The 21,262-nt window shown below is 39.5% G+C and overlaps 2 protein-coding genes across 2 annotated transcripts; both read right to left on the bottom strand.

Moving 5' to 3' along the window:
- Positions 1–327: 327 nt before the first annotated feature.
- hoxc10a (homeobox C10a) lies at positions 328–7,122 on the bottom strand. Its single transcript, XM_061258057.1, has 2 exons — positions 4,558–7,122; positions 328–1,595 (listed from the first exon to the last, which is right to left on the bottom strand). Exons 1-2 carry the CDS (start codon positions 5,327–5,329, stop codon positions 1,318–1,320), a joined length of 1,050 nt encoding a protein of 349 aa, XP_061114041.1. The 5' UTR covers positions 5,330–7,122; the 3' UTR covers positions 328–1,317.
- An 8,203-nt stretch (positions 7,123–15,325) lies between these two features.
- Positions 15,326–17,905, bottom strand: hoxc11a (homeobox C11a). The gene is made up of 2 exons (XM_061258469.1): positions 17,203–17,905; positions 15,326–15,564 (listed from the first exon to the last, which is right to left on the bottom strand). The coding sequence occupies exons 1-2, from the start codon at positions 17,888–17,890 to the stop codon at positions 15,332–15,334; spliced, it is 921 nt and encodes a 306-aa protein (XP_061114453.1). The 5' UTR covers positions 17,891–17,905; the 3' UTR covers positions 15,326–15,331.
- Positions 17,906–21,262: the final 3,357 nt, after the last annotated feature.

The following is a 21,262-nucleotide window of genomic DNA, read 5'->3' on the forward strand; positions in this document are numbered from 1 at the left end:
CTCTGCCGAGCGGTCCTCCTCCGCTCACCTTTAAACGCATCTTTACTGCTGCAGCACATTATATTTGCAGATCATAAAATCCACCCCCAGCGCTTTTCCAGGACCGTCCTGACATTACAATTTTATGACCTTGACTTACAGTGGTCACCTGGATAATATTTAAATCAACGTTATGGTCTCCCACTTATATTAAAACTGCCAGAATACCCCCACCCACCGGCTTTCTCTCTCCATCTCCTTCTTTTCTTCTTTTCCTATCAGAACCTCATAAATGATAAACAGGGGAAGGAGATAGTGTGGGGGAATGACTCTTCCATGTCCCCGGGTTTATTTATTGTTTAACAATGGGCCACTTATAGGTATCTAATTGGCATACACATATAGGGAAGCAACACACATGCAACGAATACTGCACGCAATAACCAGCACAATACATTAAAAGTGCATTGAGAACAACCAATCAGTCAATTAGCGTCATCAAATTAAACAGAGCAGGTTAAATTATATAGTGGGGAGTAGAACATGTTTCAGCACAATGCACAAGCAATATAAATTCATTTCTGATACAAACTGGAACGTAAATTGTACTTTTTCCGTATAAGCTTGGTGCCCCAACACGAAGACACAGCGGTACAGCCGTGTTATAAGCATTTTTCATGTAGAATCGGTCTTTTCTAGTAAAGGGGGGGGGGGGGGTCAATAATCCAATTTTCAGTGCTTAATTGTTTTTCCTGAAATTCCCCTTAGATTGTTCCAACTGTGTAATGTCTGTGCGTGTCTGTGGTGTGTGTGTGTGTGTGTGTGTGTGTGTGTGTGTGTGTGTGTGTGTGTGTGTGTGTGTGAAAGACAGTGTGTGTGTGTGTGTGTGTGTGACACGGAGAAAGAGAGAGTATGCGTGTGTGTGTATGTGTGTGAAAGACAGTGTGTGTGTGTGTGTGTGTGTGTGTGTGTGTGTGTGTGTGTGTGTGAAAGACACACAGAGAGAGTATGTGTGTATGAAAGACAGAGAGGGAGAGAGAGAGAGAGAGAGAGTGTGTGTGTGTGTGTGTGTGTGTGTGAAAGACACACAGAAAGAGTATGTGTGTGTATGAAAGACAGAGAGGGAGAGAGAGAGAGTGTGTGTGTGTGAAAGACAGAGAGAGAGGGAGAGAGTATGTGTGTGTGTGTGTGTGTGTGTGTGTGTGTGTGTGTGTGTGTGTGTGTGTGTGTGCGTATGTGTGTATGTGTGTGTGTGTGTGTGTGTGTGTGTGTGTGTGTGTGTGTGTGTGTGTGTGTGTTATGCGTGCTTGTTTATTGTTTATGTTTGTTCGGGAGGATTCAGGTGTAGCTGAAGCTGGGTGTGAGCTCTCGAACGCGACTCTCCCTGTTGAGCTTCTTCAGCTTCATCCGTCGGTTCTGAAACCAGATCTTCACCTGCCTGTCTGTCAGGTTGATGCTCTTACTGATCTCCAGGCGGCGCTCACGAGTCAAATACATGTTAAACAAGAACTCCTTCTCCAGCTCCAGTGTCTGGTATTTTGTGTACGGACACCTCTTCTTTCTGCCACTTTTCGCCGTAAGCCAGTTTCCTGTCGTCTTTTCCGCTTTTCGGTCCTCTGTGGAAGTAATGGAAAGGTCCATATAAGTAGCACATAGATGCATAAACCAGCGTAAGCATAGCTTTATCAATAGACTCCGACCTTTTACCACATTAAATTGACTGCAAAACGCCTATATGTATAAAAAGAAAATCTTAAACAAAAAATATTTAGCCTATTTCACAGTTAATTGCAACCTAAAGGGTCATTGTCAGAACTTAGAGTGAAGGTTACTAGCGCATGTATACTCCAGCTATCTTTAAAATCCAACGTGTAGTATTTCTAAAATACAGGGGAATTGTATATTTATTAGGCTATGCTAGTCACGTTTCTGCCGAGGATCTAGCCCCCATTCTTTAGGGGAAGTGGCCTAATTGTCACTGAAACGAAATTAAATCTTTCAAAGAAACAGTCAAATAAAAAAATGGCTTTGGCAATAGTCCCCTCAATGCCAGTATATACTTATTGTTTGAGAGCATGTTCCATGTTTTCGTTCCGGTGTGTTTAACTCATATGTTTAAAATTAGATCAAAGGTATGAACTTGGAATATTTTACAAAATTGCTGGCGGCGTTTAAGGTGAAAGACTGTAATCCTCAAAAACTACGCAGTTAATACCGGCCTCCAGCTTGCTTGTCACTTTTTGCCGTAGTATTTTCAGATAAAGGGTCCATTAATCCACCATCGCTCGGCTGAAGTTTGACATAGCGCCCACAAAATGGATAAATAAGCATTAACCGAGTCGCAAATCATGAGTTCATCTGAAAAAAATCTTTTTAAAAGTATTTTTAACTTCAATACGATTAAACCGTCCCAGCGAAAAGATCGAGCACGTTATGTTCTTCTTTTCCTTTGTATCTGTCAAAAAAGTTTACCTATTATGGACTGTACTGGCCCGCAAACATGCGATTCCATGGCTTGAGTATGAAACAGGTATCTGGTGATAACTTGATTTTGTGACTCTTGTGTAAGAATATATTTTCTGTGAAAGAAGTCTGTCTTAAAATGAAAATGTATGGATAAAATGGCTTGGTCTGGATGGCTGTACATAGCCAAATCGAAAATTAACTATATAATCCTACCAGATCAAAATGACTAAAACTATCTGTGTCAATAATACCGTCCATAAATATTGGCGAAAATGAGTATTACTTTGAACTATTTATACTATATACTATTTTTTAAACGTATCCCTTATTTAAAATGACAATATAGTTACATCAAGGTCATTGAGTTAAGCCTACTTAATTATCTAACAAGTCAATGTGCTGTGGGCTACATTCTATATGCGCATTTTCACATAATTGCCCATAAGTAGTTTAAATTTGCTTTCCTAATTGTGATACATATACAATGTGAAGTGTTATATATGAAAGTAAATATACTTTGACATATAATACTTTATATGGGCAGATAAACATTAAATAATGTATTTGATTACTGAGTTGAACTTTATAGGTGTATGTAAAATTGCATGTCAGAATACACACTGGAAAAATACCCTGGTAAGACGTCGTAAAATAAAACCAGAAACACCGTACCACTTAAAGGACAACCCACAATATTAAGGTTTAATAATAGGCTACTACTACTACTACTACTACTACTACTACTAATAATAATAATAATAATAATAATAATAATAATAATAATGATAATCATTGGTGTTCTGTTTTATCGTTACAGTGATAGTCACACCGATATTAAACGCTATTATCCAGCTTGAATAACAACATGTTATCTTTAACACTCGGGGCCAGTTTCCAGACAGAAATTAAGCCTAGTCTTAGACTAAAATGAATTTTGAATGGAGATTCTCCATACAAAAGACAATTTAGTCCAGGACTAAATTTAGCCTGAGTCCGTGAAACCGGATATATTCCTTCCACAAAAAATGGCGATATTTATTCTACACGGCACCAGAAATTATACTCTCTATACTCTCAACTTAAATTGTCTTCATATTTAAGACAGTTAAAGTATTATTGAGATTAGACTGATAATATTAATAAAATGCGTGTTGTTGTTTTACATTTAGGTAGTCTTGTGCGCGCGCATTTGTGCGCGCGCCTCTGCCTGCCTCTGGATAATAAGGTGTGAACAGCAAAGGCACCATAACCACTGGCTCGACTGTCTCTCGCGCATTTTTATCGACCTGGAACATGTCCATAGCCCGGATATAGTCTGAAAGGAACCAGGCTTATAGCATACTGGAATACTATCACATAATGTGCGAGCACTGACGATAACATGCTGTAATGGCGAAACAAAACATTTTAGACCTCAGAAAAAAATATATGGATAAAAATGGTAAATTAGCACCATGGCACAACCATGAGCACTGCGGCAACTTAGTTGCCTTGCGCATATCATTACAGCTTTACGTTTACGACCCAGAAAAGCTGCAGGCAAAGGACCAGAAAATTCAGACTGAAAAAAAGTTACAACACTGTCCCATTGATGTATTACCAGTGCACTATCCCGAATATTAATGTACTGGCAACACACTGCCATACGAATTAATATACAGCTAATATATTATCAAAGGTACAAATGCAGTTCAATTTCACAATTCGTAGCATTCAGATATCTGGGTACACTTTGAAAAACATTAAAGTAGCCTACTAATCCTTGGGTAGCCTACTACCCTACATTGGCGCTATGTTCAAGGATTATCAGGTAAAGCGCATTGTTCGAAACAAAGGCAGAGATCTAAGATTCACTGCCACCTTCATACTTCACTGTTGACAATGGCATCCAAGTGTCCCAGAAATGAACGAAACAAAAATAAACGAAACAAAACGTGCGCATGATGTGCGCAATTTCAAAGCGCGACAATTTAAACACATTTTGTTTGTTTTTGTTTTACTTTGAACAGGACAGCTTATGGCATTCATTCATTTTTATACATCGATGTTTTGTATTACAAGACTGTGTGTGTGTTTGTGCACGCGCGCGTGTGTGTGTGTTTGTTTGGTTACCTTTAATTTCGTTGTCCGAATTGTCAGTACTGCTACAGTCCACCTTGTTGAAAGCCTCTTCTTTCTCTGATAGTCTTTTAGCCGTGCTGGAATCCTCCTTCTTCATTTCTTCAATAACCGGCTCAGGCTCGAATTCGTCGCTGTCGCGCAATGACTGAAGAGACTTCTCCGTAGTAGCTGTCATATTAGGTACGGGCGCGAAACCCGTAAACTCATTTTCACCGCGTTCCTTCTCCTCTGGATACACCTGGTTCACTCGGAAATAGCCAGGCTCGGGTACAGGACCTGGCTTACACTGGCTGCTGCCGGCCCCAAGTCGCGTGTAGGTGGCTGGCTCAGTAGTCTCCTTCGCCCTGTCAATGTCAGCCCGGTACAAACAACACATCGCCTCTTCTTTGACATTGCCCGCTGGAAAGGAGCAAGAGGGTAAAGGACGGGCAACAGGTTGTTCGATCCTGCATGAAGCTTTGGGGTCTGTGCCCCATGAGTCCAGTTGCGGAAGGAAGGGTTGGTGATGGTAGGCGCTTACAGGCAGGGAGGTCGCTGGAAGCTCGTCTCTTTTGGAAAGTGGTGTAGGTACAATTCCACAGTTTCTCAGCATGGAGCAGCCGTATTCAGCACCCGCCTGCACGTATATCCCAGGGCTGCCGGAGTAGCCCTCACCTCTGTAGGCGGGGGGTCCTCCCACAAGAGAGTCCATGTGGAAAGAGCCCGCCGCCACGTTGTTAGGACATGACATTTTATTGTTATTGTTGTTATTATTATTTTGCATCAGCAGTGAAAGTTATTTCGAGGAAGATTACGGCGGTAGGAAGCTGACATCTTTCGAGGGGAACGAAAAAAAAAATATCAGCAACATAATTATGGATGCAAGGCACCCTGCCACGTGATTTTCAGACCAATAGGGTTTTGAAAGTGGCCTTGATGCTCCAGACCGTAGTGACGTCAGCGGGGTCAAGTTGGTGAGTACGTGGACGCGTGGCGTGGAGCAAGGGCGCCATCTAGCGCGTGAAGCAGGAGAAGGACACCCTGCTGCAGAAAGAACAAAGAGTCGTCGACTAGAACTGAGCAACACGACCAAATACGTGGCTCTTGCGGCTGATGCAAGGTAGATAAAAACAGACTACAAGAAAAACAAATTCCAAAGTTTAAACCTAGAAGCGTTAAGAAGCCCCCTACACACTCCCGTTCGGTTCATTGATTTCACCGTTTTTTTAAATAATCATTTCCTGAATGCATCATTTAGAATGTGGACATGCATAGTTACCGTGTTCTTAATCGTAATGTTTGTGAACAAAAAGATTGCTCATGATATGGAGTGAAGGTTGACCTCCAGGGAACACATGGTAGGATTTTCTGGTATGTATGTATTTGAAAGCAGTTCATTTATATAGGTCTGGATACTTATTCGGGAATGTATTTATTGGTCGTTCTTATTCTTCTTCTTCTTCTTCTTCTAATGGTAATGACGTTGATGAAACGGTCACTCCTACTAAAACCCGAGCTTATTCTCAAGTAGTACTATTGTGGACATAACCGTCTTCTGAATAAAATATCTTGAATTGTTGCTTTGATGTTTGAAATTTTTTAAACGTGATATGAGGTTTGGCGTGTTACAATAGGCTTCATGTTTCTAAATATCCCCTATAAGAATCTGGGCCTACAAAAATAGGAGAAAAATAAGAGAGCTCATTCAATTTATATTATGATAAAATAAAGCAAAATAAGAAAGTCCTTAATCAAGTCTAAACGCGTAAACAAAGCTAATTTGAAGAAGAAAAAGATCTACATTACATGTTTTTTTTCTCTCCAAATGTTTCACATTTTGCTTTTAGCCATTCACAAATGGTTTTATTTCAAGGTATTGAAATGTTGGAATTATTTTTTGAAAATAGTATTGTGTCGCATTCGTTTTTACCGAAGATGAACTATTTTGAAAAGTGTAGCCCACCTGATAAAAACCGAATTTCAGTTACTCAGTAAATAAGCATATATTCTATAATGTCCTAAATGAAAAATAAGAAAACAATTATCGGAATGATCTCGTCTTACAAATTACATATTTCGTTTTCAGTTTAACGTGTGCGCTAAAACGCGGCTGTACATTTAAAATTTACATTATAGTTTACAATTCATATTATTACTAAATATATGCAAGTATAGGCTATCTTTAAAATAATGTAATGTTGATACATAGAAGCGGAAGGATACTCTCTGAAATAAGCCATATAATTTACAGAAAATATTTTTAAATTGCGTGGAAAAAACAGGTCCATCAAAGCTACACATAGCTACATATGCAGGGCACCGTGAAGTCATTTAGGTGCCTTTTTCGTTATTACACTGGACTTTACGTCGTGTCGAACAACATAGCCAATCCACATTATCGTATCTGAATGGAAGAGACCCCGCAGCGCATCCCGTAATTCAATCATAAAAGATCAAAAGATTTTAGTCCAGTCTATTTCTCCCGTCTTTTGGTGGAGGAAATGCGATAAGCGTAAATAAATAAATAAACAAATAAATAAATAAATGGTAAATGGTAGGTATGCCTGGCCTGTTCTTTTAACGTTCTGTTGCTGGGGTCCTGGAGAGAAACCCACTTCTCCCTGATGTGCTTCCAAAGTGTATTGCCTCATTTTTACTCCAGCGTCCTCTCTTCCACATTATTCCCGTATAGGGACGGTCCTGCCTCCTTGTGCTGCTGCTTCTACAACAACAACAACAACAACAACATCAACAACAACGGGGGGAAATCTTTCTGAGAAGCAGAAATGGGCGATGGTTTGCATGTTCGCCTACCAAGTTTTGGATGATACCTAGGAAATTGTATTAAAAAGCGTAAAATCTGTAAATAAAATCAACAGAAATCCTGTTTTGTTCACAAGGCCTAAGTTTAAAGGTCTCAATCTCATTTTCAATGGCGCCGACTGAGAGGTCACTGGCAATGACCCCGCCTCGTGAAGGCTGGATCTGTGGAATTCGCCAGCCTGTGATTGGTCTGTCCGCCATTCAATCATCAAAATTCCCTCCTTTTAAATTCTACTTAAAAATAACATTTTCAAGTATAATATTTGTAAATGTATTAAGATACAACAGTATAATCCCACCAGAAAGGAATTTTAACCTTTCGTATCTAATCCAGAACTATACCCACCTTTTAAAAACATCCAAACTTGATCTTAACGTAGCATTTTAATGCCTTTCTCCGGGTCGAGCGCTCATGTTTGCTGTGTGTGTGCGCGCGTACGTGTGTGTGTCTGTGTGTGTTTTAATCACAGGTACAAATGAATTACAACCACAGATACACGTATAAGTACACGCATATAAACAGCCAGTTGACAGCGATTTAAAAAAATTAACAAAGCCTATATTATTATGGTATACGTATATATATGGCATTTTTTAGTTTGCTCAGACGGCCAAATACTTTTGGTTTTCAGACTTTTTCAAACTCTGAGAAAATGCTATGCATTAGGTACGCTCAGTCTTTCAAAAAGGTTAGGTCATCAGCGAAAATATGTAAGGTACAATGAACACTTCTAATTTGTAGAATTGTAGCCTGCATACACGTTTTTGTTGCTTAGTTAGAATTATATGAAGGTGCGCGCTTTTCTGTTATTAGAAACAACAAACAAATTAATTTAACAAATTAAAAGTATGTTTCTGACCCCCCACACACCCCTTATTGTAACATTCATATTGTTATGCATATTCAGGCTTGTGTGTGGCGGCGTTCTCCCATGGGTTTAATAATTTGGTAGACGGTGGAGAAGAGCAGCATCAGTCGTTTTACATTATAGCCATTTCTAGATATACAGTTACGCGACAATTCATAACAATTCGACGCAGCATAAAATACACGTGAATACGACATACTTGTACTTGTGAATATGTCTGTGACAAGGGGGTCGGGGGACTGTTATGTGTGCGCGTGTATATTGATACGGAGAACAAGAGGGGAAGGAGGAGGATGTATGGATCAGAGATATGAAACAAACAGAAATATCTTGCAACCAGCCCAATAACAACCACACTATTACGCCCTGCCAGTTCTATATTGAAAAGCGAAAAAGGGAGCACCAGGCTAAATGCACTGGACGGATCATGAATAAAACGTACCGGAAATGGAATATTGATTGTAATTACTGTAGAGGTATGCATCTCATGGCGCAAAACAACGTGCCCCAATAAATCTATCTGGAAATGTTACTCTACATGTTATAATAGTATTGACGATCGTATTGACAATAATGTTTTCTAAATAATACTTACCTTTCAAAAACTACATGCAGCCGCACTGTCTACCAATTTTACCTTTGAACAAAATTGTTTTGGAAAAAACTAGATTTTAGTAAAGCTAATAATAATAGCTCTACATTTGCAAGTCTGTAAATGCAAATGTAAATATGCGTATGCACGGGACTGCATCAGCAGCTCACAGACTGCAGATAAAACGCATCGACTAGCCCCCTCTTTCTGACGTCACGCAGTTGTAGTCCGTTTGATATCATTCGATTGGAGACCCATAATAAATTAGTGACATTCAAAATGCAAAAGCATGAACAGATGGAACCAATATTTTATTTATACAAGGCATGTGTGCATTATTACGAACACACAGTAATGTATTTCATCACTCGGAAACCAGAAAACATTTGACATGTCAATAAACAGCATTGTATTTGCAGGATTTGAAATGAGAAAACAGAACTATGAATATTATGTCAAATAAATATTTTGAAACATTCTTCCTCGCTGTAATAGAATATAAGAGACATACGCATGATCCAATATAATGACATTACAGATGCCGGAAATTATATAGGCACTGTTTCTTTGGAGACGTATTTTTTAAATATAGTATATAAATATTACACATATAGTTTAAAAAACACGTCTCTAAAATAAAATAAAAAGTAAAAGTCAATACAATAAAAGAAAACTTCGTCACACCATTTCGTGGCACAACTGAGTTAATCTCCTTCTCACGGTGTCCTGTAAATACAGAAAAGGCCCTGAAACAGAAGGAAACGCATGCACTCATGTACTACCCAAGTTGTGGGAACAGCGGCAAAGACATCACCAACAAGCCATGGAACCCCGCTAGTTCAGCACCAGGGAACACTTACAAGGAATGCGCAGACGCCCGGGCCAGTTCTACGCTGAGGCCCTGGAATATTTTACCAATCTGAAGTAACGACTTTCAGCTTTTTCCTCAAAGTAGACGTCCGTGCGATAGAGAATTTATGCCTAGAGCATGTTCTGTCTTAAAGACAATTATAAATCAGAGAATCGTAATCGGTAAGCACGTCAGCATTATATTAAATTTAAATATCTTGAAAGGCCAAACAAATTGCCGCATTGCACAGATCCGACTGGTTATTTATAGCTTTTCGCCACAAGCGTAGCAGTGTAAGTACTTGGACTTCCACCGTTTTCGTGAATGCGCACTATACAAAGCATGGCAAAGGGAATTGGGGGGTCTAATTTAATATTTCTCGACGCTGCAATCCACGCCTATAATTTGGGAACATGTTTCCAGGCAACACAAATTGTGTTCATATAAGTGACAGCGAAAGAAAAATAGTGCGAGCAATTGTAAGCTAATTTTCAGTGCATATATTTCAGTATATTTTTAGTGCACACGTACATGCAAATTGGCTTGTTCTTTATGGGCATACTGCCCTATTTTACGTCAGGGGCAACCTACGCACGAATAAACACAGCTGTTGGCCCCTCTTTTAAAACTGGCCTAAGGTTGCCGAGTGTCTATACTAAAAGGGATTTCTGCAACTACAGTCTTCCCTGGGTATATAATGGGCGTGTGCTATGGAGAGTCATTGAAAATTGCTAAACAAATGTGTGTTTGTGTGTGTGTGTGTGTGTGTGTGTGTGTGTGTGTGAGAGAGAGAGAGAAAGAGAGAGAGAGAGAGAAATACAACCACACTCGCACACACATAAACAAATTCATCAAGATTTCATGCAAAATACAAAATACTCCAGGAGAAAATGTATTAAAATAAAATGCCATATTCATTATGTGTAGTTGTTGTAAAAGGTATGACATTTTAAATGTATTTTTCTGGATAATTTTCAGTTAATATTCTGCATAAATATTTATCCATCCTGGTCTAGTGGGGTTAAATACTAATACTAATATGTGATGCCTAGTTCTGTCCAATTTGGGCATACAGTAATCAACAAGGAAGAAATGTCCAACCGTAATCAAACGGTCAGGATCTCTCCCATATCCATTGTGGCACTGCAAATATTCTTTAACCGACTCAAAGTTAAAAGTCAACGTAGTCTTTGCTAAGGGTATGGGATACTCTGATTATCAATGGTGCAAATAATAAACAATAATAATCTAATTTCATTAAAACTCACAGAATTATTAACATTAGCAACATTTTAAAAAGAAAAAAATGTAATCAAATTCATCGATAAAAATATAACATGTGTTCAACACACAGGCCCAAAATGGAATTGATGGGATGAGCAAAGACGAATTGAAAAAGTATCTATCTAACTTGCTTTTAATGTTACATTTAAGACTATTAGGACTATCAGTATAAAGTTTACGAAATATTGAATCTCAATGTTTATTACATGCTAATCATCTATAAAATTATATATATATAATTTATATATATATTCAAGTTCAGAGATATAACAGATGGGGACACAAAAGCGTTATTAAAATTATATAAATCTGATCGGGGTAAACATTTAGAAATGACAGAAATACCTCTTTCTGAAGTATCAGTATCCTGCAAATTACACAAAGAGCTTTCCAAGTTCATGAAAAAGAAAGAAGTATTTGAAATACTGCCCATCCCCCATGTGTGTGCATGTGCGCGCATGTGTGTGTGCGCGCGCATGTGTGTGTGTGCGCGCGCCTGTGTGTGTTTAAAATATGCATGTGTGTCAGGATAGTCTGGGTATGTATGTATTAAAAATAAAAAAAGAAACGTTTTATTTGAACAAAAATAAATGTAAAGACAAATTTCAAATCAATGGCATAGACAAATACGGAAATTACGCACGGCTCTTCGCCTAGAACAGAAAAGTGTTGACGGACTTCATTATTTGGTCAGCAAATGGTCAGCAAACAAAAATAAACACAATATATACTTTCCGACTCGCAACCCGTATCCGGCAGAGATAGTTTTATTCATTTTTACAATGTACAACAACAGAAAATCCATAGTTGTTTCTCCATTATTCCGCATTTCAAATTCAGTCCGCTGTTCGATGGTGATGTTTCATACTTGCATTGCATCTTTTGCATTAACCATCCTTGCCGAGGAGCGCCAAGGAGCCAGCCACTCAAGCCTCGCCGAGATGAGCGCCGAGGAGCCTCCTGTTTCTCTGTTCCTTCCCCAGCTGTCGGAAGACATCGTACCGCCAAGGGACTTACAAACTCTGATTGTTGGAGTCACCCGATGAAAAACACCAATGTGTTCTTTTGCTTGGCAGCGATTGTCAAATACATCATTAGAATACATGCGCAGCTATCACACCCTGCCGGAATATGTATTCCGAGCGTCTTGATGCTGTAAGTGGCGAGTGTGTGTCGACAGAACTTGCATGTCACACATGTCATAAAGACAAGTAGAAAGCGTAGCATCGGCTACACGACTCGGGTAGCGTTTGATACGCGGCTACTGGCAAGCAGTGACAGTCAAGGGTGGTAACCAGCACGTCATCTTCCCATGGCAACGCTCCCCGAAGGGTGTGACGAGCAAAGTCTCGCCTTGATCTTCTGACAGTGCGTGTGTGTGTGTGTGTGTGTGTGTGTGTGTGTGTGTGTGTGTAGTTGTATTTCTCCCTCCCTCCCTCTCTTATTCTCTCTCTCTACAGTTGTTTTGGGTTATAAATTGCTTGTGCATTTTTATGCGCAAAACCAGCATATCCATACAAGTAATAGAAAACAAAAGCTAGAAAACTTGTAAAATGCTGTAACATGCCGACATAGTGTGACATAATATACACTTATTGGAACAATAAAGTATATTTAAAGGTAAAGTTGCCTGATGTAGCTTAATAAAGTTACTTGACGTCGCTTAATGTGAAAGGTCAACGCCGGGCTCCGAGTGCATTCCTGATTCTCACCCCCGGCCCCTCTCATTGGTTGTTTGCGAGAGACTCACATTTCCGGGATTAAACCCCTCCCCAGTTCTGCTTTATTGCTAAGGGTGAAAGGTGAAGGCCTTGACTTTATTGAAGTTCAAAGACAGCTTTTCGTTATTTATTTTTTATTTTTTTATTTGAACATAATATAACACACACACATATACACACACAGCCTACACACGTGAGCATGCACGCGCGCACACACGAACGCACGCGCGCGCGCGCGCACACACACACACACACACACACAGACACACACAGCCAGAAAAGGAAACAGATGCGCAAATGCGTTTTCTTAATTGTGATATTCATTGGTATGCGGGAATGAAACATTCATACGTTCGATTGTACTTTATAGTCTCTTTTCTTCTCCACAAGCGCAATGATCCTTCTACCTCTCATCCCTCTGTTATTTTCCAGCAGTGCAGTTAAGTTCCACGTGGCCAATAAACCTGAGGTTTATGGCCAATTCCAGAGAAACCGGGTGGACAGAGAACTTTGAACAAGATGCCTAATACCTGGGCAAAGTAAACCATTCACATGCGATATCACTGCATGACAAACTCATTCGGGGAGGGGGCGTGTATTCACGTTGGAAAGGTTTGGTAAGTTGTAAGAAAAAATAGTCTTTTTTGTTTACTATTTGCAGCGGAAGTGAATGCCGCCTCGTTAAACAGACGGTGCAATTAAGAAAGAAAAAAAAACTAGCTATTTAGTGCCTCCAGGTTTATGGCAGTGTCTAGACTGGACTGGACTGGTTTTCAGATAGCCATTGGCGATTTCATTTAGGGCGCACTAAAGCAGGGTTTTCTCCTTCTCCCCCTGGCTTCTTAGCACGCAGTGCCCATCGTCCTGCAGTGCACCTATGTGAACTTAAACATACCAACACATATTTGGATTCATGGACCCGGGCGCTACGCTGCCTAAACACCGTCGGCTACGGACCGATTCACACTAGGACGTTCCCACCCCGCCCGGCCTCCCTCTGCACACAACATCGCAGGCGAATATAGACTGCTCTTTTAACTCAACACTAGGCAGCCAAACCGCTCTTGCAGAGGAACACGCCCATACAATGTGAATACGCGTACACTTGATACCATAACAACGCATTAGTAATAATAATGCATTTCTTTGCTTTATTGCCTGTGTGTATATATGCGTGTGAACGACAGAGAGAGAGAGAGAGAGAGAGAGAGAGAGAGAGAGAGAGATAGAGAGAGAGAGAGAGAGAGAGAGAGAGAGAGAGAGAAAGAGATTTTTTTGCCTGCATGAAGCAAATAATACCAGAAAAACCTACAAAAATCCGTTTTTAAAAATAACTAATAACTAACAAATAATTATAAGCAATTTTAACGTATTTAACTTATTCCGGCATGGGAATACCAGCTCTGCATTCCAGAAGGCAGTAGACCCGGATCACATTATTAGTTATTTTTCTTTATTTTTCTTTCCGCTATATTTGAATTTGTGCCTCAGACCACACTCCGCGGATGCAACTTTGCAGTATGCACATTCTTCATTCTCAGCTATTTTACCTCACAATGTGCAACTTAATATTCTTTCAAAAATGTAGGTATCATCACCCGGAAAGTTCACCAAATAAAGCAAGCAATTTGTAAAACGTCAAAAGAACACATAGGTCGCATAATCTCAAATGTCATTAATTTGTAAACGCTGTTAATTTGTCATTGTTTGTTTTTATTTTGCGTTCTTACTTAATACACAGGTCCAACATGGTCTCCTCTTTGTCTTTCTGCATAATAATAAACATCAAGCATTAAACAATAAGTTAAACGGACCAAACATTAAAGCTCTCAAGATAAAGCATAGTTGACGAGAAGGGAAAATTAAGTCAAAATATAATATATATATATGTGTATTTATATATATATTTACAGCCACAAACGCTCATTGCATAGCCCCAATACAAGGAATACTTCTATTGTGGATTGTGCGCAGTTCTCCGAGCGTCAGAAGAATTATTCTTAGACATTCAGAGATGATTCCGGTCGACAGTCTTGTGTCATCAATAATCCTTTTATATGAATTAGAGTCATTTTCACCTGGCAAGAAGGACACCTGAACTATGTATAGTGTGAGATAAAGCGTACTAGAGTCCCCCCGTACATTTAACATTTACCAGATACGACTTGTGAAATGCACACTGAATTAAAATAGGCTGCAAGAATATTGGAAAAAGTGGAAGAGAATAAGAAACCGGAGAACTGCATATAAATGTGTATCTCACATATTCACAAACATTCTTAATTGCAAAATCTAATCATTACGTAGAATACATCCTTCGTTGCATTCTCTTCTCAGCTATGGTCAATGAGTTCATATTGTCCTTTGCTGATTCTTAATATTAGCTTCATAAATGATAGACACAGACATCGATTATCTGCAGTCAGAGTCCGAGGGTTACATCAAACGACCTTTCACCTTAAAACGTAAAGTCTGTCTTGACTGGTCTCCTTTTCTGAAAGTAACTTGAATTTAGTGTTACTCATAATGATATCAATGCCACGGGGCTAAGGGAAATGTTATGAAAGCATACGCTTTCTTCCGTTGATGCGCGATGGTCATTTTCTGCATTTGCGAGCACTAAATAGCTTTTTGCCACTGTCAGCGTTCACAACAAGGGGTTTCCAGAGAAGTACTGCAACCGATCCCGGCTCAATTTCTTTTCTTTCATCCGTCGGTTCTGGAACCAGATCTTGACCTGTCGGTCAGTGAGACTCAGCATTCTGGAAAGCTGCAGCCGTTTCTCCTTGTTTATGTAAACGTTGAAAAAGAACTCCCTCTCCAATTCCCGGATTTGAAACTTGGAGTATGGACACCTCTTTTTTCTCGTGCGAGGAGCACCTAGGAGGAAACAAAGAGGAAATCAGGTCAATAGCGCGAAGTTGGACACTTAAAAAAATTAATCGAACTGTGAGAATGGCATAGCCCACAAAGACCGCCGCACAATTACAGCGATAAATCATACTTTGAATTAAACAAATATACAGACCATGCCCATAGTGTATCCTCTAATTCAATCGATGCACCCAGCACATTCAGTCTATCGTGCAAAATAGTCATCGCTCCGTTCCAGGGCATTGCCTCCTTCTACATTATCACTTTAATCAACGTGCAATGTGATTAAATTATATGAATTTGCTTCTCTTGGTGCAATCGGCTTTTGACGCAAGGTCCACTATTGCTTCTGCTACTGTGAAGGAGTAACCTCAGTCGGAACCTGTTTTTACCTGTTACACATTTGAAAATGATTGGTAATGTTTGACGCAAGAGTTTTCTTTCAAATCCCTGGATGCTCACATGAAAATTAACCACCATGGAAACGACCATACAGAAACAATAAACTGGGTACAGAAACACCTTTTAAAATTTGCCTCTGCTAATGTCCATTGGCTTTATTTCTTTCGAGGCATCTCCTGGTATAGTCCATGAACTTAGTTTTTTTAAATTGCATTCTGTTGTGCTAATGTTATCGATGTAAAGGGTCTCACAGGCTATTGTGCTGAGCTTGGCCTTAATGTGTAAGCCTGAAGTGTGGAGAGTAACCCGATCTCAATGTCAACAAGCACGCAGATACACAAAGGCTATATTTTGTTCATAGAGCTACCACTAGCGATTTGGTTCGAAAGAACGACCACACAAATCCATTTTTCTTCCAAATCCATGCGAACATTGCCTGTTAAGTTGAAATCAAGCTTCGGCAAAGTAATATTCGCTACGCCCATTATATTTAAAGGGCACACAACTGACCAGCGGAAACGGCATGCTTTCACTACATACGAAGCAAACTCACGACTTATTGCTGAATATTTATGTTTCTGTGGTCCTTTTACATTTTAATGATGAAAAGTGTGAGATAAAATTTACGGAATTTCCTACATATGTTCAGATGAAAAAATAATTCAGAAAATGATATCTACATCCAATTATCGAGATAGATAGATAGATAGAGATAGATAGATATACATATATACAGATAGACAGACAGATAGACAGATAAATGATAGTCCTGCAAATTCAGGTTGAATAGTCTATTATTACCCACACTCTTACACAAGCATATGTAAAGCATGCCATCAGCACGTTGACTAAAAAGGCTGGCTAGTTTTGATGTAAACTGCAAAAAGAAAATGCAGATGACGCCAAAACAGTGTTCTGCTCAATTGGTTTTACTTTAGAGGGCCAAACGTGAAAATCCTTTAAAATGCCCAACGCAAGTTCATGATCAAAGTTAGCATTTGCCACAATATAGCGCGCTCTTAAAATTTCACAGACCCGGGGATAGCTGTGTCTGTGTATAACATCTTTCTTTCTTTTTTTTCAAAGCGCTTTCCCATCGTAAAAATTCTTCTCGGTCGAAGAAAGAGCTTTGTAGCTTATAATAAAATCCTTTGAATGCTTATAAAACTCCACATAAAATCTGACCGACAAAACACCGGGCTAGTCCCCTAACCTTTCCCCATTTACTGCTTCGGTACCTACTCGAGTGGCTGGTCTTGTTGGTGCTGCCGTCCTTCGTGTTGGAAGAAGCACATGAGCCCGAGTTTGTGTGTTCCTCCTCATCCTCGGCGTCTTTTTCCGGATCCGCGGCGCCAGGGAGCGCGCTGGGTTGCTGGGTCTCAGACTCACACTTGCTTGCCTCGCCCTTTTGTAAACAATTCTCCGGTTGACTGTCCGCGCCGCAGTAGGCGCTGTCGAAAAATCGGTCAAAGCCTTGTGGGAGGACGTTGTTTTTCCCCACTCCAGAGTAAAAACCCGTAGAGGTATGGTTGGAGCTAGGATGGTGATGGTGATGGTGGCTGTACACACTCTCGTTTTTCATAAGCATTTCTGTCATGGTGGATGGCGGGAGACAGTCTCGGTGCACCAGGTCCTCTCCTGAATAGCAGGACGCATAATTGCTTCTATGGTGCCATTTACTGGACGGGTCCAAGCCGTAGGAAACCTCCCGGACCGGCTGCACTTGAGACAGGTTTGTAGAATAAGGGTAGGTGATTTGCCGCGATGGGGCCTGTGGTAAAAAAGAAGAGACCGCAGAAAATTCAGGCACGTAATAGGTGCAGCTTGGGAGATAAATGTTAGAGGCGCAGCCCGTCCTATCCGCAAACTCGGAAGTCCTGTCTTTGCGCGTCTGGGAGCAGAAGTTGCCCAGATTCACCGAGTTAAACATGTTTCTCCCGGTCCTGACGCTATAGATAGATGTTTTGGATTGGAACTGCAGAAGAGAAAAATTTGGGAAGGCGAGATGACGCGCTATCCGTCTAAGTCGCCCCGAGACACGTGATCGAAAGTAGATATTGTCATATATCAATTTGGAACACTTAGATACGTAGGAGTGGTTCACTTAGGTAAGATCCTAGAGGTTCAAACGATTAGTTTCAAAACACCGCAAGACGATTATGAAAATTAAAAGCAGATTTCTGGTTGTTTTCTTGGCATTTCTGATAGCGGGCATCATGAAGCGTTAATGGAGTTTTATATCATAGGAATACAGAATACAATATATGTAGTAGAGCACTGGTTTTCTAAGGTTTCCAAAGGTAAGGTAAATTAATTATTATTATTATTATTATTATTATTATTATTATTATTATTATTATTATTAAACGCATACTACGTTCAGCTTAGTAGTAGTAGTAGTAGTAGTAGTAGTAGTAGTAGTAGCATTAGTAGTAGTAGTTGTAGCAGTAGCAGTAGCAGCAGTAGTTGGCTGGTAGCAGCTTGTTGTGATATTTTATTAAAACAAGACGCAAATGTTTTTCGTATACATCACGCCCTCTCCCAAATAATGCACCATATTGAATGGAGGGTACCCTTCACACCAGTAAACAAGCAAAATTCCCATGCACAATATTAGCAGCGGGTGTACCTCCATAATCTCTGCATTCCAGCCCAATAAGGTGTGTCTGTCTCAGTGACATTCCCCCGAAGAAATAATACCCAGTAAATTAAACGCTTGAAGATTCCCGTAATATTCTTTATCGTTAAACCTTTAATATTATTACGGGTGCAGTGGGTGATAGTATACAATATTTTACGCTCAATTTCAACCAATTTCATGAGGAATATGTCTCATTGCCACATTCCAAATCCAGTCATAATGGACGTACTGAACTAAATACCGCTGGCTTTTGAAATAAATACATGCAAGCTTTTTGTGCACTTATACAGTTTTTCCTTTATATTTCACCTGACATACATTGCCCCAAAAGGCGTTTCTGTGTGATGGTAGCTCTAAAAGATATTTTCATATTTCCATAAACATACAAGTGACATTTCATTGAAAAATGAACATAAATGCACATTATTCATATTTACACAAACACACGTGTGCATGGAACTCTGTGCGCGCGCGTGCGCGCGCGCGTGTGTGTATGTGCAGTTACATGCACATGAAACCTTACACAGAGTCCAGATTAAATAATCATTTTTAAAAAATACGTTACAAGTTATCTGGATGTGTGATAAATGGGACACAAACGTCTGCATTTGCTGTAATGCAAAAGAAATCGGTTATATGACAGCTCACTTTATTTGAGTTACAGACTTTATGGAAACGTGGAAAAAGTGTTTGGAAAGCACCGTTTCATGATGGTTTACGGAAATACTGATGCTTAACCCGTTGGTATGCACGTGTTTTTGTGCCATTTTTTTACCAATTCTTTCTTCATATATATATAATTACGAATAATCACTTCGCTGAGGATGTGGAAGCAGGATAAACTATTAGCAAACTTATTAATGGCTTGTCTGTGTTAAATGTGAAGCAATGTACACCTATACTTTGTGGCGCTATCCAAATCTCCTTTTCATAATGTTAGTATCTCGATTTAGTTTATAGGAAGCAGCGAGATTGGCCTTAATTGCACAGGCATTCCCTTACGAATAAACGAAAGCAAAGTAAGCAATGGGGACAATATTATGACACAACAAATTAAGATTTAAGATGAGCTGTTTAGCGATAAACCTGGCTGGCCGCATTTCTATTATATCCACGCAGTTTATTAAGTGCTTTTAGAACAGATTATAGATTATTCGATCTTTGAAAAGGCAACAGTGTTCATTGTTTATATTAGGTTTTCATGTAAATAAGTTACGAGATATCCAAACAGATTATGGAATTCTACATTTTAAATGTCCTGAGTGTCTCGGGTTGGCTACAACGGGCCAACAAGAGGAACGGTTCCGAAATCGCTTTATAAACGAACCTCGGTATACAAGAAAATAAGTCCTTCGTCCTAAATATATCATTTATTTGATCTAACGTGCGGTTTGAGGGCTTTGTTTAGCTTTGGGGCAAACTTTTAATTAAGCTGTCAGAGACCCTTTTATTGGGTCGCTTTACAGTCCTGTATTAATACCAAGTAAATCTAATAAGGCTGGCAATTGTTTATGAGGCTAATTTTATTCCCAGGTTTTCTCTTCATTAAAATATTATGTGGCAGGAAATCAGCGCCCAGCAATCATAACGCAATATAGATGCAATATATGATGGCCTATATTCGAAACCGTTCTGATTTCCAGTTCCCTCCCTGCATGAATCTTGTTTTCTTCGGGTGTATTTTAATTGAAACTATGTGAGTAATATCAGTTGGAAAGTACCATAGGGATATTCGAACGCAAACAGGTCTCCGTTGTAATGATATTGAATTCAGTTCAGAGTTCAGAGATTGAAACAGTGGTGTTTATATATGCAATGAACCCTAAAGGCGCAGTTTGGGAACTTTTGGGAGGCCTGTAACCATTTTGCAGAGAGGTATGTGGCCACGGCATTAGTTTGTTTAAGACCCCTTTTATGCAGATAAAAAGGTTGACGCTTAAGCCGCCTGCATCCAAGTACAAAGAAAACAGACAGATGCCCAGACTTAGCACTTGAATTTGACCACTAAAATCCTCTCCCCGACTGCCATAAAACGTCGAATGGCTACAGCAAAGTGAAATCCCTTTGTTCTCTGGCAAACAGGAAAGAAAAGAGTTTGAAAAAATAAAAGCGCAAAATTCGCTGGAGACGACATAATGTCCTCCAATAGAAAAGGGAACCAAAATATAACACATCTATAGCCTACGTCAAATAAGCATTATATGTGTTGTTTGACTGTGTTTGTTTTTTTGCAACAAAAATGTTAAGCAATATATTTCTGCGGTAATCTGTCTAATGCGTTAATTAAACATTTATTTTGTAACAATATACGACGATAACCGTTCATTATTATTAACTTTTGATTGGCTTTTATTTCTCAACGCACAGACACACAACTGCAAAGGGTCACAGACGCACATGCACAGATCATACAGACACAAATACACACTCTCCTTCTCTTACACACACACACACACACACACACACACACACACACACACACACACACAAACATGAGTCTGCGTGCATGAGTGAGCGTCCATTCATTGGATGTAGTATTGAAAATAATGCTCGCATTTAATGAGGCCTGTATATCTCCCTTGGCACATTGAGAAAAAGATTAGATTGAATGTCAGCATGAACATAAACTCTACCTGGAGAACTGTAAAACTAATAAACAAA

The sequence above is a fragment of the Conger conger genome, chromosome 10 (genome assembly GCF_963514075.1).
Source record: "Conger conger chromosome 10, fConCon1.1, whole genome shotgun sequence".
Lineage (NCBI taxonomy): Eukaryota > Metazoa > Chordata > Actinopteri > Anguilliformes > Congridae > Conger > Conger conger.